This window comes from Epinephelus lanceolatus, chromosome 8, assembly GCF_041903045.1.
Source record: "Epinephelus lanceolatus isolate andai-2023 chromosome 8, ASM4190304v1, whole genome shotgun sequence".
NCBI lineage: Eukaryota > Metazoa > Chordata > Actinopteri > Perciformes > Serranidae > Epinephelus > Epinephelus lanceolatus.
This window is the reverse complement of record NC_135741.1, coordinates 20599832-20617083: the sequence shown is the minus strand read 5'-3', so window position 1 is coordinate 20617083 and position 17252 is coordinate 20599832. Positions and strand designations below refer to the sequence as shown.

The following is a 17252-nucleotide window of genomic DNA, read 5'->3' as shown; positions in this document are numbered from 1 at the left end:
GAGCTATTATTAAGTCTGTTCTTTCTGTTAACATAGTCTGTTTGTTTGGTAATCTGAGCCTTAAAAACTAGAACAATATCACAAGTGTCTACAAGTGATTACAAGTGTCGTCCAGAACCACGTGGTCGTGGAGAGAGGGAATGGATGCAGCTTTGGTCAGCAGTTGAGAAAGAAAAGATTTTGCCTGTGGAATTATGTGGATGGCGTAATTGAGGTGCCCGAGGAGAGCGAGCAGCTGGCGTTTGGTGCACCTGTCTGTCAGAAGATAATTAGACGAGAGCAGCGAGATGCGCTGCACTTTCTCCAAGGGCAGTGAAGCCTGGAATGACATTGAGTCCAGAGTGATGCCCAGAAACTCGATGGATGTGCCAGGTCCTGAAGTTTTTTCTTCGGACAGAGGGACACCGACGTCGGAAAATGCAGACGTAAGTGTAGTGAGATCATGGCGAGGAGGTGAGGACGGGGGAGTCACGACAAGAAAATCATCCAGGAGATGAAGGACGTAGGGGAGCCTGTAATTGTTAGAGAGGATCCAGCATAGAGCCTCGGATAAAGAGTCAAATATTTTGGGACTGCTCTTGCAGCCGAAAGTGAGACGCACGGAGAAGTAGTAAGCCCCCTTCCAGAAGACACCGAAATAACACCAGAAGTCGGGGTGAATGGGCAAGACCTTGAATGCGCTAGTGATATCAGCCTTAGACAGCCATGCTCCGTGTCCCGCCAGACGAATCAGTGCCATGGCGTGGTCAATGGTGGCGTACTGCATGGAGAAATCCGGGCTAGGAATAATGCTGTTGATGCTCGGGATGTCGGAGCCATGTGGGGACGACAGGTCAATGATCAGCCTCTTTTTCCCCCGAGTATTTGCGTGTGGCGACACCGATGGGACTGATACGGAATATGGAGAAAGGAGGATGATCATAAATCCCTCCGTGACTTCTTTTGCCAGTAATGTGTCAACAGTGTCGGGCTCCGTGAGAGCGGATTGAAGATGAGCTGGGCTAGGTCTATATAATTACCGGACAGTATTTGCTGGCGCAGTGAGTGCGAAACGGGTGAGGGGCAGTGAATGGCAGAGGCTGGCGGAGCTGGTGGTGTGGCTGTGGCTAGAGTGTAGACGGCAGCAGAGGAAAAAACATTAGGGTGTTGGGGAAGGGGGGGTAAGAGAGACACGTCGGAAAGAGAGTGGAAGGCAGTGAAACACCCGCCGGAGGAGCCTGTTGTGCTGCAGGACGGGGCTCCTGGGCTGCGAACAGGATAGTTGGAAGGAAGGGTAGAGGAAAGGGATGTGGGGATGGAGGATGTGTGTGCAAGGGGTGAGAGTGGAGGCCTGCGAGACAGGGAGGAGAAGAAGGCAGATATTGCGGGTGACATATCTGCGTCTGAGGGAGCAGGCACAGGGGGCCTCGGAGGGCGACCCGGAAGTGCGGCCGGCTTGGGAGAAGGAGCTGTGGCCTCGGGAGCCCGGACGGCGGCTGAATAGAGCTGTAACAGCCTGGACTTGTTGTCGCTGCGGTGGAAGGGGATGTTTTTTGCCCTCAGGAACCGCTGGAGCCAGGCGATGGTCCAATCTCTGATGTCGGGCTCTTGCTGTGGACGTGGAGATGGTGGAGATCGCCGAGTGGAGCGTGACGGAGCGCCGCAGTCGACTAGACGCTGCACCGCTTCGGGAAGGAGGAGGAGAAGACCGCCGCTGGCTCCCACGGTTGTGGACGCGGCGTCGATTTCCCACCCGCGAGGATGGAGGAGAGGAGGCCTGAGATCCACTAGGAGTATGGCGGGTGGATAGTGCCAATGCAAGGATTACCAGGAGAAGGAGCAACCTCTCCTTCCGTCACCGCCTGACCGTGTGGATTTTTGAATGGGAGTGAATGGGACAGCAGATGAGAGACCGGCGGCGACTTCACGGCGAGTGCATTGAAAGAAAGTGTATCGACGGCGACGTGACGACGGCGTATGTTAGAATTACTAACAAAAATAAACATCTGAAACACACGTCGTCACCAAAGTACGTCCCCTTGTCTGAAGTTAATTATAAATAAGGCCTATACACTCAGAAATTTTCAACCAATAACCTGTCACAACAATTATAATTATAATTCTCATGGGATTACGAGGTCTGTCACCAAGAAATTTATTTATTTTTTATTGTTAATTCGATTGTTCTCTCTTTTGTTTAACTCTTGTTATGCTGTCATATATGTGTAACTCTATTGTACGGAAACGTGAGCTGGAATGACTGAATTGTTTGTTGTTGTTCCAACTTTCAATAAAGTTGGAAGAAAAAAAAAGTAAGTCGATCCCCTTGTACGCCGTCGTCAGTGTGACTTTCCCCAACTTAATTGAGTGAATTCAAGTCTTTCAATAGCTTACATGTTTTATATGTAAACATGTCTTTATTTTCCTGTATATTGGGAACTACAGAGTACAGTGCATAGCCTGTACTATGCTCATCCTTTGGATTCACTTTTTGTTTTTCTTTTGAGCAGTTGCAGCATTGAAATTGCGCTGAATAGACTAGGCCTAAGCTGTGTGAAAAGAACAAGAAGCCAGCAACACTCCTTCTGATATCTTTAATGCCTCACTGGTACAGGCTACTCACACAAACCGGTTTTGACTGTCAGTCTTCGACAGTGTGTCTAAGCTGTGCCCTGCTTTCAAAATTGCAAAATTTAAAAGTCCATGTCCAAATTTAACAATGTTTCCATGGGAACGTCTATTGCGGATCTTATCCACTAGATGGTGCCATTGTTCAATGTTGTAGTTACAGTGTTGCGTGTTGGAAGAAGTAGGCTACTTAGATCAAAAGTATCAATACCACAATGCAAAAATACTTAATACTTAATATATATATATAAGTATTTTATTTAAGATGACCAAGGGTACTTGCACACCTCCATTTTTAGAAAGAAAACTGACCGCAACACTGTATTGCATGCAGACAGTTTTCACCCCCCCGTTGCTCATTAAGAATATTCCTTATGGACAAATGCAAAGATTAAGACGTATATGTGATTCTGATCAGGATTTTTTAAATCAGTCCATGGACATGCAGCAGCGTTTTAGACAGAGAGGGTATAAATCTGAGCTTCTTACTCAGGCTCATAATAGAGCTTTATCACTGGAGAGGAGGGATTTGCTCAGCCCTAAACCTAAACAGGAACAAGTTCAGAAACCCTATTTTGTCACTCGCTACAGCAAAGAAGCTGTCCAGATCAAACACATTATAAAGAAAAACTGGGATATCATTGAGAGTGACCCTTCTTTACAAGAGGTATTCCCTGAACCGCCGGGTATCAGTTCTAGAAGGGCCCCCACCATCAAGGATAAATTAGTAAGGAGTTATCTTCCTGCTCACAAACCAGACACCTGGCTGTGTCGACCAAAGGTGGAGGACAATTGCTGAATAAAAGGCAACAGAATTAAATTTTGTTATTTTGTGTGTTTTCATTTCCTATTTAATCAACACCTGATACCCACCTAATACTTTATTTTCATTATACCATGAAGAACACAGGTAGTTTAGTGCATTTTAAAATCCAGTTTTAACTTAGGGTGACCAAGAGTTCTCTTTTGGCCGGACATGTCCACTTTTCACGTCCTGTCTGGGTCCGGTTATGAATCGTTTTTCATCGTTTTTCACGGGACCGTTAAGCACATAAAGACTTGTCTATGCGCTGACGGTGCTTTGTGCAGCTTACTACTGTATGGTACTTTTTACAAACTGCAAAATTGCAAGTTACTTCAATAGCTCACTTGGTAGGAGTTCTGCAACAAATATCCATTGCAATTTTTACTGGAGCGGCACGGGTTCGAGTCCTGCTGTGTTTCTTTTTTTTTTTTTCAGTCCGATATATTTTATTTTATTTTATTTTATTTGTGTACCATTAATAAGTATATCATATAAAAGAATCAGGTGGAAACATGCAATAGACAAAATAATGTAGACCTATTTAATAAATGTTTAGATTAATTATGTTAATATGTTGGTTGATGGTTTCAAATAACTACTCTTGCCCTCTACGTGTGCTGAGATTAGCCTACTGTAAAGTTTACATAGGCTATGTATAAGCCTTTGAGCAGGTGCATCAGCTTTCTTGTGTTCAATTGTTCAAAAATAAATTATTTAGGTACATTAGGCCTACTGTTAAACTATTCAATGGTAAATATGGGGTGGTTTTTTTTTTGTTGTTATTTTGCATTTCACGTGTTAAGTTCTTTGTGGCAAATCAAACAGCTGGAAAATTGAAAATTCTGTGAGTAGCCTATTGATTGCACTTAAGTAAGCAATCTGCACCCTTGTGGCCTATTGCTATGTTATTATATTAAGAAATTAACTTACACACAAACTGTCCGCAAAGTTCAATAAACAAGACTCAATTTTTCCTCCTTAACTTTATTGCTGAAATTGATATACAAACAATGCAACAGTACCATCAAGTGCTTAGAGACCGCAGTATATTAGAAATGTTAAAAACATAAATGAAATTTGACACTGTCTTGATCGTGACAGAATCAAAAGCAAACATTTTGGAGGTAGGTGCAAAGTCTTCCATAACATTTAATGTGAAGGTAAAAACAAAAATATTGCCGGTATTGCAACTGTGGAAGATTGTTATGTAAAAAATCATGTTTGAATGCCCATGCAAACAGAACTGATTTATGGAGACCAGAACTGATGTGAATTAGAAAGTTGACATTGTCTGTCAGGTCTGAGAGGCCTGTGGTAGAGCTGTGCTGGTATATATATGTTAGTCAGGTGATTAGAGGAGTGGTTGAGGCGTGGTCCTGCTCCTGAACCTAAGTTAAACAATTAACTCCATCTGTTGGTTTGGTAATCTGAGCCTTAAAAACTAGAACAAGATCACTGGTGTTACTTTAAATAACCTCCAGCATCTGTATGAAGAGAGGGTCATCTCTAAAGCTCGGTCTATGGTCTCAGACTCTCCATGTTGAGTTTAAGATGCTTCCATCTTGGGGTGTTGGTAGGGTAGTGGATAGTGACACCCCATGTACAGAGGCAATGCTTCGCTGCAGCAGTTGCAGGTTTGATTCCAGCTTGCAACCCTTCACTTCATGTCATCCCCTCACTCTCTATCCCCATTTCACACTGTCCTGTAAATTAAAGGCAAAAAGCCCAAAAAAGAATCTTAAAAAAAAAAGATGCTTCCATCAGGGCGGAGATTTTGTCTCCCTAATTGTAGCACTCAGCGTTACAAATCATCCTTTGTTCCGTCTGCGATAGCTTATCTTAGCCAGCAGTGACCAGTAGTTGTCTATGATTTATCCCTGACAGTGTGTGATTCTGGATTCTGTATGTTGTGTATTTGTACTGTCTGTTTTATTTTAATTGTGACTGCTCTCTGAATCCCAAATTGCCCCCCCAGTGACATTTCAGTTTTACCTTACTTTACCTTATGCTATAGCCAGCAAAAACTATTCATCGGTAACATTTTAATATGAAAAATACCCACATCAAATTATGAGATTCAAATCCATTCCTGCCATTTAAAAATCATTGCTTGTTCAGAGAAGTAATCTGATTTGTAACATGACAGGATGGCTGTCTTTGGCCTCATCCATTGTGCTTCACAGCTTGACAATTTGAGAATTTAACACTGAGACTGATACACACAAGGAGGGGCACAAATACCTGACACTTGACAATCACTTTTCTTGTTCTTGGGAACTTCAGGGACCTCAATATTTAAAGATTTACACACACAAGAGTCATGACCACGTCTCTCATATGGTAGTAGTCAGCTAGTTAGCAGGACATGCTAATAATTGCAGGTACATTAAACACTCTGTTTAATCTCTTCCTTACACTTTTACACTTGTGTTATTGGTTAAAGGCTAAAGGAAGACACAACCCTCCAAACTATAAATGCAGAGTAATGCTCTCCCTATAGCCCTATGCACATTGCTTCAGCACATGGAGAAATCTAAACTTGCTGAGCCTAGTTACCGTTGCTCAGCTATAAATGGACTATGGGGTTTAGCAAATGGTCAGTTGAGAACAGTAGCAATTTGCTAAAGATTAATCTTGTTTTTTCATTGTTAACAACAAACGAATGAAGTAGAATTAATTTTATCACATGTTTATATTGTTAAATTATGCCTCTCAGTTTATGATGTCATTTGTTTATTTGTGAAACACTATGAATGATATTGACCTTGTCTTTGGTTTATTTTTACTCAGCTGAGGTTGTGATTGAGAAATTGCTCAACTCTCCCTCTGAGAAGCTGGCTAAATCGAGGCGGGAACTACACAAGATTATCTCTGAAGAACTCATCAAGTTTTGGAGCAAACCAAACTCTGAGAAACCCACCCAGGTATGCATCAATGTCTTTGCGTGTCTGTATAGCATCACATTTCTGTTAGACGCATTAGGTTTTTCACTGAAGCTATGAGGACACTTAATATTATGAGAGCAGATTTTGTTGTAACAAAGCTGAATGTTGCGCCGCTTTTGTGGTTGATAAGTGCAGATTGCTTGTTTCTGGTGCCTCTTTCATTTTATATTGCCTCTCTGGGTGTTGAGCCTGGATTTCACATGAACTACAACAAATTCCTACCAGTCATAATTTCTAGAAATAGAATTTAGAGGATTTGATAGCAGTGTAAGCAAAATCATGGGACCAAATGCCACTTAGACTACATACATACCAAGCCAGCATTTTTAAAAACACAGTATTTCTGTGTGAAAATGACTTGTGTCCACACATTTGTTATTTGTTTTCATAGAGACCTCTGCCCACAGTGAAACTGTAACAAAACAAACAGCTAAATGGCTTCATCCTCTTTTTAGTTTGCAAACAACTTAACTGCACATCACAGGCAACATCTGGTAAGGTGTGGGACAGAAACCATGCCTGACAAGTCATTATTTTATGGTTGAAACATTGTCTGATGAAATCAAGATGATAAAGTTGTCCTGTGAACTTCCATACAGCCCCCGCCTCTGACTGGGCTACAGACACAGCTGGTTACTCTGCAGAGTGCCAGCCCATTGAACCTGCTTTCAGTTACCTCCTGCCTCCTGTGACAACCTATTTTAATACAGCCAATACAGCTGCTGTCATCTACATATGTATCTGGTGTTTCAATGTTATACATGAAGGAAAAGCTTGTTTTTGCAGTCAGAAAAATTGTGTACTAGTGTGGACAGAGAGCCGAGACCAAGAATAAATCTCAAATATTTTGTCCCTCCCACTTCTCACTCTGTTTCCTCCTGTCCTTAGGAGCAGATTGATCGTTGGAGAAAGGAATTGGCTGAACTGGATGGTAACAAAATCCTCCCACCTGCACCTCTAAATCACACTGATAAACAAGCAATATCTTGTAGATTTGATTTGTACAGAAATCAAAGTCTAAAAATGACAAGTTTCAGTTTTATGGGTGGCGGCAATGATGCACTTACAAAGGCAGGGAAGTAGAGGACTGCAAGCTGGTAAACAGGGACGTAAACAATGCAGGTTTAAACTTTGAAGAAAAGGTGGATTTGCCACATTTGTGAGAGCACATGGATACACACAGTGAGCTTTTGATAACACTGAATGTAAACAGAACTTTTGTTTGTTTACAAGGAAACTCCACAGGGTACCTGGGACTATGTAGTTGAGAGCTATTATTAAGTCTGTTCTTTCTGTTAACATAGTCTGTTGGTTTGATAATCTGAGCCTTAAAAACTAGAAAAAGATCACTGGTGTTACTTTAAATAACCTCCAGCATCTGTATGAAGAGAGGGTCACCTGTAAAGCTTGGCCTATGGTCTCAGACTCTCAACATCCCCTCCATGTTGAGTTTAAGATACTTCCATCAGGGCTGTCTGTTTCATTTTAATTGTGACTACTCTCTGAATCCAAAATTCAGAGAGGAGTCTGAATTGACACACACAAAAGTCATGACCACGTCTCTCATATGGTAGTAGCCAGCTAGTTAGCAGGACATGCTAATAATTGCAGGTACATTAAACACTCTGTTTAATCTCTTCCTTACACTTTTACACTTGTGTTATTGGTTAAAGGCTAAAGGAAGACACAACCCTCCAAACTATAAATGCAGAGTAATGCTCTCCCTATAGCCCTATGCACATTGCTTCAGCACATGGAGAAATCCTAAACTTGCTGAGCCTAGTTACCGTTGCTCAGCTATAAATGGACTATGGGGTTTAGCAAATGGTCAGTTGAGAACAGTAGCAATTTGCTAAAGATTAATCTTTTTGTTTTTCATTGTTAACAACAAACGAAGGAAGTAGAATTAATTTTATCACATGTTTATATTGTTAAATTTTTAGGTATGCCTCTCAGTTTATGATGTCATTTGTTTATTTGTGAAACACTATGAATGATATTGACCTTGTCTTTGGTTTATTTTTACTCAGCTGAAGAGGTTGTGATTGAAAAAATGCTCAACTCTTACTCTGAGAAGCTGGCTAAATCGAGGCGGGAACTACACAAGATTATCTCTAAAATCCTCCCCAATCTTCTGAGGGAAGAGAACTCTGAGAAACCCACCCAGGTATGCATCAGTGTCTTTGTGTGTCTGTACCGTCACATTTCTGTTAGACGCATTATCTTTTTCACTGAAGCTATGAGGACACTTAATATTATGAGAGCAGATTTTGTTGTAACAAAGCTGAATGTTGCGCCGCTTTTGTGGTTGATAAGTGCAGATTGCTTGTTTCTGGTGCCTCTTTCATTTTATATTGCCTCTCTGGGTGTTGCGCTTGGATTTCACATGAACTACAACAAATTCCTACCAGTCATAATTTCTAGAAATAGAATTTAGAGGATTTGATAGCAGTGTAAGCAAAATCATGGGACCAAATGCCACTTAGACTACATACATACCAAGCCAGCATTTTTAAAAACACAGTATTTCTGTGTGAAAATGACTTGTGTCCACACATTTGCTATTTGTTTTCATAGAGACCTCTGCCCACAGTGAAACTGTAACAAAACAAACAGCTAAATGGCTTCATCCTCTTTTTAGTTAGCAAACAACCAAACTGCACATCACAGGCAACATCTGGTAAGGTGTGGGACAGAAACCAGGCCTGACAAGTCATTATTTTATGGTTGAAACATTGTCTGATGACATCAAGATGATAAAGTTGTCCTGTGAACTTCCATACAGCCCCTGCCTCTGACTGGGCTACAGACACAGCTGGTTACTCTGCAGAGTGCCAGCCCATTGAACCTGCTTTCAGTTACCTCCTGCCTCCTGTGACAACCTATTTTAATACAGCCAATACAGCTGCTGTCATCTATTCAATTCAAATAAACACAAGAAGTTTGTGCTCTAATTAAAAAAAAAAAAAAAAGGGATCAGCGCTCAGTGAATAATCCTCCTAAGCCCTATGATAAGCTATTATGGCAAGGCTTAACTATACAGACCCATGAGCAGTGATAACTAACATGTCTTTGGGGTCATCGGGTGGGAACCTCCTTTCACCGGTGTTTCGTCTAGTTAGTCCCACGACACCTCCAGGAGGCTAGACAGTGATCTCTGGCGTCCCAGAGACACTCCCCTAATGCCAGGTCTCACTGCTCCCCACACTAACTGAACAACCTCCTTTACCTTACCTATACAACCACAGAGGAGGTAGACCCAGGGAAGGAAGCCTTGTTAGGCTATCACACTCCCCCGCCGGGTTAGGCTGTACAGTCTACCTCCCCAGGACGAGCCCTCACAACAATGACACCTCCAGGAGGCTGGACAGTGATCTCAGCCCAAACAGCACTGCCAACTTCAACCAAGCCCAGGCTCCGTTTATGCGAGCTCCAGGCAGAAGCAATGCTGATACTACCTTTACTAGCACATTCACCATACTCTATTTCACACGCTACATAGCATAACTACAATGTAAGCTAAAGTTAAAGGAGATACATGAACTCACAGGATCAGCAAACACACTCACTTTGCAGCATGGTCTCAAACAAAATGGATTCAAATAGGCCACTCCCACACTTAAATAACCTTCCTCTTCCTGGATTTCCTTCTTACTTACACATGGCTTTCTCAGCCCAAACAGCACTGCCATCTTCAACCAAACCCAGGCTCCATACATGCGAGCTCCAGGCAGAAGCAATGCTGATACTAGCTTTCCTGTCACATTCACCATACTCTATTTCACACACTACATAGCATAACTACAATATAAGCTAAAGTTAAAGGAGCTAACTGGACTTACAGGATCAGCAAGCACACTCACCTTGCCGCATGGCCTCAAACAAAATGGATTCCAATAGGCCACTCCCACACTTAAATACTTCCTCTTCCTGGATTTCTCCTGACAGGAAGTGGATCTCTCCACCTGATCTCAAGGAGTTATGTGCCCTGCTTAGTAGTTCCCCCTGCTGGCCCCCAGCTGACATTATTTCTTCTGTAATAGATAAACTGGCTGCATTTAATTGCTTCATCTGACATTTCCCTCACTGTCTTCCTCAAATTCTGTCCCCGCACTCCGAGTTCCCCCAGGAGTGAGACAGTTGATCTTGCTATGAATCCCCTACACCCCACTTCCACTGGACAAATCCTAGTCTTCCATCCTCGCTGCTCAGCTTCTGCTCCTAAGTCTGCATATCTAAGCTTTTTTCTTTCATAGGCTTCTTCCACTGAGTCTTCCCAAGGAACTGTCAGCTCAATGAAATAAACTATCTGTTGACTCACTGACCACAACACTAAGTCAGGCCTCTGCCTGGTATAGACTATTTCCTGAGGAACAACAAGCTTTCCCCCTAAATCTACTTGCATTTCCCAATCACGAGCACCTTCTAGGCGGCCACACCCTTGCCTCCTCACTAACTTATCCCTTCTGTATTTCTCTCCCTCACGGACAAACTGAATTACTAAGCCCCTATCCTTAACACCTTCTGAATTCACCTGTCTTCGTTTCCCTTCGATGCCTGCAGCTAAACATTTCAACACCTGATTATGTCGCCATGTATATCGGCCTTGTGACAAGCCAACTTTACAGCCTGACAAAATATGCTTTAAAGTTGCGGTACGTGAACACAATGGGCATGATGGGTCCTCATTTACCCACAGTTTTAGGTTCTGGGGGGTTGGTAAGACATCGTATGTAGCCCCTACCAGGAATCTAATACGATTCTCCTCCATACTCCACAGGTCCCTCCAACTAAGCTTCCTCTTCTTTACACTTTCCCAATTCAACCACTGTCCCTGTTTAGCCTGGGCCACTACCTTTGCACCCCTTACTATCTCTTCCTGTCTGCGTATCTGTTCTACAACCAGCTTTCTTTTATCTTTGAGGCCTGCTGTATTCCATACCGGTTTACCTGAGCCAAGCCCCAGGCCTCCCCGGCCAAACTGAACATTACCTACAATCTCTGCATGTCTAAGAGCTGCCTCTGCCTCCTGAACTGCCGATCTTGGGTTCCACTTCCTCCCCTTGGTTGGATTTGGAACCACACTCCTAACTACCACGTCCTTACTCCCAGATAACAAGAGCTCTGTCCTGACCTTGGTACATTTAAATTCCTCTGTTAAACTAGATACTGGCAGCTGAAGTATCCCTTTTCCATACAATGCAACACTACTTAGGCACCTAGGAGCGCCCAACCACTTCCTAATGTAGGAGCTAACCGACCTTTCCATTCTCTCCACAACAGATATTGGAATTTCATAAACTGACAATGGCCACATTAACCTAGGATATAGCCCAAATTGCAAACACCACAACTTCAACTTTCCTGGAAGTTCTGATTTATCTATTCTATCCAATCCTTCAGCCACATCTTTTCTAAATTTCACCACCTGTTCCTTATCATTCAACTCTACATTGTAGCACCTACCTAAGCTCTTTACTGACTTTTCCCTAATTGTTGGGATGTCCTCATCATCTATGACAAACTTCCTATCACTTAACTTCCCTCTACATATCGAGATGCTTCTAGATTTACTAGGCTTGATTTTCATGCTGGCCCACTTGAGGTTCTTATTTACCTTCTCTAGTAGCCTCTTTGTACATGGCATTGTTGTGGTCACCAGTGTCATGTCATCCATGTAAGCCCTAACTGGTGGAAGATGCAACCCATTCTGCCGTCTCTCCCCACCTACCACCCACTTAGAAGCCCTGATGATTACTTCCATTGCCATAGTAAATGCTAATGGAGAAATTGTACACCCTTCCATGATGCCTATTTCTAGCCTCTGCCAACCTGTTGTGAAACCTGCTGTACTTAGACACAACCTAATATCCTGAAAATATGCTTTCACTAAGTTAACAACTACCTGTGGCACTCTGAAGTAGTCAAACGCACTCCAAATGAGGCTGTGCGGTACTGAACCAAACGCATTTGCAAGATCTAAAAATATTACATGTAGGTCCCTTTTGTTAATCTTCGCTGCCTGAATCTGGTGCCAGATCATGCTAGTATGCTCTAAACACCCTGAAAAACCTGGTATTCCTGCCTTCTGCACCATGGTATCTATTAAGCTATTCCTTTCTAAGTAGCTAGCTAGTCTCTGCGCTACTACACTAAAGAAAATCTTCCCCTCCACATTCAAGAGAGAAATCATCCGGAACTGGCTAAGGTCCACAGACTCCTTCTCCTTAGGAATGAGGACACCCCCTGCCCTACGCCATGCTCTTGGTATAATTTGTTTTTCCCAAACTATTCTTAGCTGTTTCCACAAAAATTTAAGGGTATCAGGCGCACTTTTATAAACCCGGTAGGGGACTCCATTAGGCCCTGGGGCCGAAGAAGCCTTTGCACGCCTGACCACCTCCTGAACTTCCTTCCACCTAGGTGGCCTGACATCCATCTCATGCTCTATCCCTCCTAATGGAGGGATATCAGGTGGGAAACCTACTATCCTATTCTTCTCCAAATCTGAATACGTGTTTCTCAAATATTCTTCAACCTCTAACCTTTCTGCTTTAAGCTGCCCTCCCTTTTCCTGGCTGAACAATCCTTTAACAAACTTAAAAGGGTCCCTGAAAAAACCTGTCCTAGCATATTCCTTCTTCCTCCTCTTTTTCCTGAGATGCTCCACCCTTCTAAGAACTGCTAGCCTGCTTCTCAATTCTTCTTGCAACACCTTAATTCCCTCCCTTTCTTCTTCTGTAGCCTTTTTCCACTGCTTTCTTAACTGTCTCCTTTCCTTGACTAACTTCTCTATTTCTCTCTGCCGCCTAGACTTACCTGACTGTACCCTCTCACTCCTCTTTCTCTCATGCACCCCAAACCTCTCTACACCATATGAATACATTATATCTCCCATCTTTTCTAACCTTTGTATTGCATTTCCTCTAAGCCTACTCAAGATTACTGACAAGTCTCTATTAACTATCTCCCATTCTTTACTGTCATTTGCTCTAGGCCATCTAACTCTAACCTTTTGCTCCATAGTTCTTTCTCTGGCTAGCATACTGGCCTCAGTGTCACCTGCATCCTCTCTTACTACCCCCTCCTCCTCAGTGGCAGCGTTACTGATATCCTGCGAACTGTGGTTTTCTACCTGCCGCTGGACTTCATCCGACTGACTCGACTGACTTCTTAGGAAGTACTGATCAATGCGGCTACTCTGCCCTTTCTTTGCCACACACTTCTTCTTTCCCTGATGAGTTCTGAGGCCTTTCACTGATGTTACTTTCTGCCAGCCGCAAGGACAAACCTGAAGCATCTTGTTCTCAACTATGCTACTTTTGCCCTCTACAGATGCGCTCACCTTGCCCTGAGTGCTGCTAATTCTAGCACTGGTGGATAGGTCCGTGCCCCTATCCTTCACTGAGTCACCGGTCCAAGTCATAGTCGTGTCCTTTCCAATGTCTGTTACCGTGTAATCCACCTGTGAGTCATCTTCCACCCCTGCTCTCGCTGACTCTTGGGGTATTTTCCCTATGTTGGCTGTAGCTAATTTTGGTTGTAATAAGGCTGCTAGGCCTCACCACTGCTACCATGGGTTGCTAACCCATGCCAGCACCGCTGGGGTCTTTTCCCTCCTGTCAGCTGTCTTTCCAAGCGGTCACATGGTCTTTCCCTTGTTGTCAGCTGCCCTATTCACAGCAGTCACTAGCTGGGCTAGTTCTGAATTCAAATAAACACAAGAAGTTTGTGCTCTAATTAAAAAAAAAAAAAAAAGGGATCAGCGCTCAGTGAATAATCCTCCTAAGCCCTACGATAAGCTATTATGGCAAGGCTTAACTATACAGACCCATGAGCAGTGATAACTAACATGTCTTTGGGGTCATCGGGTGGGAACCTCCTTTCACCGGTGTTTCGTCTAGTTAGTCCCACGACACCTCCAGGAGGCTAGACAGTGATCTCTGGCGTCCCAGAGACACTCCCCTAATGCCAGGTCTCACTGCTCCCCACACTAACCGAACAACCTCCTTTACCTTACCTATACAACCACAGAGGAGGTAGACCCAGGGAAGGAAGCCTTGTTAGGCTATCACACTCCCCCGCCGGGTTAGGCTGTACAGTCTACCTCCCCAGGACGAGCCCTCACAACAATGACACCTCCAGGAGGCTGGACAGTGATCTCAGCCCAAACAGCACTGCCAACTTCAACCAAGCCCAGGCTCCGTTTATGCGAGCTCCAGGCAGAAGCAATGCTGATACTACCTTTACTAGCACATTCACCATACTCTATTTCACACGCTACATAGCATAACTACAATGTAAGCTAAAGTTAAAGGAGATACATATGTATCTGGTGTTATAATGTTTATACATGAAGGAAAAGCTTGTTTTTGCAGTCAGAAAAATTGTGTAGTAGTGTGGACAAAGAGCCGAGACCAAGAAACAAAGATGCGTTTTTACTGTTGTCAAAATCAGATAAATCTCAAATCTTTTGTCCCTCCTACTTCTCACCCTTTGTCCTCCCTTTCTCTGGAGCAGATTGATCGTTGGAGAAAGGAGTTGGCTCTGGAGAACGAACCAGATGGTAACAAAATCCTCCCACCTGCACCTCTTAATCACACTGATAAACAAGCAATATCTTGTAGATTTGATTTGTACAAAGATCAAAGTCTTAAAATGACAAGTTTCAGTTGGCAATAGTGCACTAAAAAGGCAGGGAAGAGGACTGCAAGCTGGTAAATGGGGACGTTAAACAATACTCATATCATTTATTTAACGTTAATAAAAATTATATTGGAAAATTAGTTGCTTTGATTAACGTCCATGAACATGAAAATAACAGTCCTTGAAAATGTACTTGCAAGCCCTTGGATTTCATTTTGTAATGTCTGTATGAACCCTGCTGTTTGTTCAGAAAGAGCTGTGCTTGAAAAAATACTCAACTTGTCCTACCCCCGGCTGGCTGAAGCATGTTGGATTCTACACAAGATCATCTCTCGAAAACACTACAGGTTTCTAGGTGAAATCCAGGACCCAGATCCAAACCAAACCAAGGTGTGCAGCAATGTTTTTGTGTGCCAGTGTTTCATTACACTTCTGTTTGACATAATCTATTTAATTGTTGCCATGATAACACTGCAACTGCTATCTGCTCCATCTCAAGGTCCAATTCACAGACGATATTGCACTAATAATATCACAGCACAAGCACATCATACAGTTTTAAAGCTGAGTGCAATTTACCTTTTTTTGCATCTGATTGGAGTTATCCATGTGGCAAAGTATAAATGTTGTCTATAGCACAGTAGGCAGAATAACAGCGGAGAGAAAAAGAAAACTGACATTTTTTAGCTACAGGTCCCAACTTACAAGATGCAGAAGCATTCCTCATAACTTAAGGCAAGAAACTGAAATGTGACAGAGAGAAACTGTATTTGGGATTTAATATCTCAGTCAATTAGTGCGCTTAAGTCACCACTGACTCTCTGAAGATGCTAGCAAGACAGTAACAATTTCAAAATTTGTAACTGTGTGTGGCTATTAGCTCTGATCTTTGTGAATTGGACTTGAAATGAGGCTTGTTCACATAAAACAGGGTCAATTTTGTTTTGCACCAAATGTATGCATATTAGCTAATTTAGAACAAATAGCACGGGATCACGCAGACATGATTTGCTTGGCAGCACAGTTAGAGGTGCATCTCACCTTTGCAGGTGCTTCGAGAATTCTTTTTGTGTTATTGTGTCTTATTACATCATCATTATGTGAAGCTCCTTTTTCCACAGTGAAATATTTATATTAAGATTTATACACATTGAATAAAGTTTATGGAAAAGAATCCGTGGTTTTGGGGTGAGAAAAACGCTGGCTGTTTCAGAGTGGACAGAGCCAAACCCACAAAACAAATATGTGTTTTTTAAATTTAACTTTCTAATGTGGATATGCTCCTATTGTGTGTCATTGTGAAAGAATATATTTCAAATCTCTTGCTCCTACCACTTCTCTTCTTTTCTCCTCCCTCCCTAAGCTGACGGAGGCTGCTAGGAAAAAAGAAGTGGCTGAAGCCCTTCAGGGGGGCCGGCTGAAAGCAGAGGACTTTGAAGTTTTAGTGAGTTTTTATGGTCTAATTATTTTTATTTCGCTTTTCTTTCATTCCTGGGTTTTGATGATTATCATGTAATTTGAAAGATGTTGTCTAACTCTGTTGTGACATCATTTACTTGTGAATATTAAATCAGGCCTCTGTCTTTCCCTTCTCTTTTAGTTCATTTCTATGGATTATGGGATGAAGGACGAGGACCCAATCAATCAGATGGGTTTCTATGGGAAGGACGACCCTTCCAAAGCAACCAAGATTTTCAAAGAGCAGGTCAGAACTAAAACAATGGCAGCAGCAATTTTAATCTTAGTCATTTGTTGCATGCATTTGTGTGTATTTCCTCATAAGGCAGCCTCTGTTATGTCAGTTTTTTCAAATTTATGCTGCTGTCATTTTTTTCAGGTTTCCAAGCTTCTCCCAACATAATTTTCTGAGACGCTGATCAGGGTTTACTGTAAGAAGACCGATGAAACTAGTCTGAAGGTTGCCAAGGAACAGTTTGCCAAGTGGCGCCAAATCAAATGCCCCATTGCGGCAGGTAATATTCAGATGTAGGCTGTTAAATATAGAAAAGTACTGTGTGGGGCCCTCAGGCTTGAGGTTCTACTAAATGGCAGTGATACTGTAGTCTGTACTACATTAGGTGTATTAGGATGGGCACATGAGCAGGGAAGGTGCAAATATTTATGTTACATCTTGTCAGAGCTCCAAGATCTGAATGCAGTTCAGTTGCTCTCTGATCTTGGATCTGGAGTTAGTGCCGTGTAGGGCTGCTGCTAATGATTTTTTTCACATTGACTAATTGACTAAAATA

At 42.7% G+C, this 17252-nt stretch overlaps 1 protein-coding gene across 1 annotated transcript; it reads left to right on the top strand.

Annotated features, from left to right (window-relative positions):
- The first annotated feature begins 3504 nt into the window (after positions 1-3504).
- Positions 3505-16976, top strand: LOC144464193 (uncharacterized). The gene is made up of 9 exons (XM_078170405.1): positions 3505-3517; positions 6203-6336; positions 7246-7288; positions 8388-8525; positions 14873-14923; positions 15254-15393; positions 16367-16447; positions 16604-16708; positions 16841-16976. Exons 1-9 carry the CDS (start codon positions 3505-3507, stop codon positions 16862-16864), a joined length of 729 nt encoding a protein of 242 aa, XP_078026531.1. The 3' UTR covers positions 16865-16976.
- The last annotated feature ends 276 nt before the right edge of the window (positions 16977-17252 follow it).

Bases quoted from the DNA above. Each gene is read 5' to 3' on its own strand.
- LOC144464193 (XM_078170405.1), top strand. The intron at 6,337-7,245 runs GTATGCATCAAT...TCCTGTCCTTAG, and splicing joins ACTCTGAGAAACCCACCCAG to GAGCAGATTGATCGTTGGAG. The intron at 16,709-16,840 runs GTCAGAACTAAA...CATTTTTTTCAG, and splicing joins CCAAGATTTTCAAAGAGCAG to GTTTCCAAGCTTCTCCCAAC.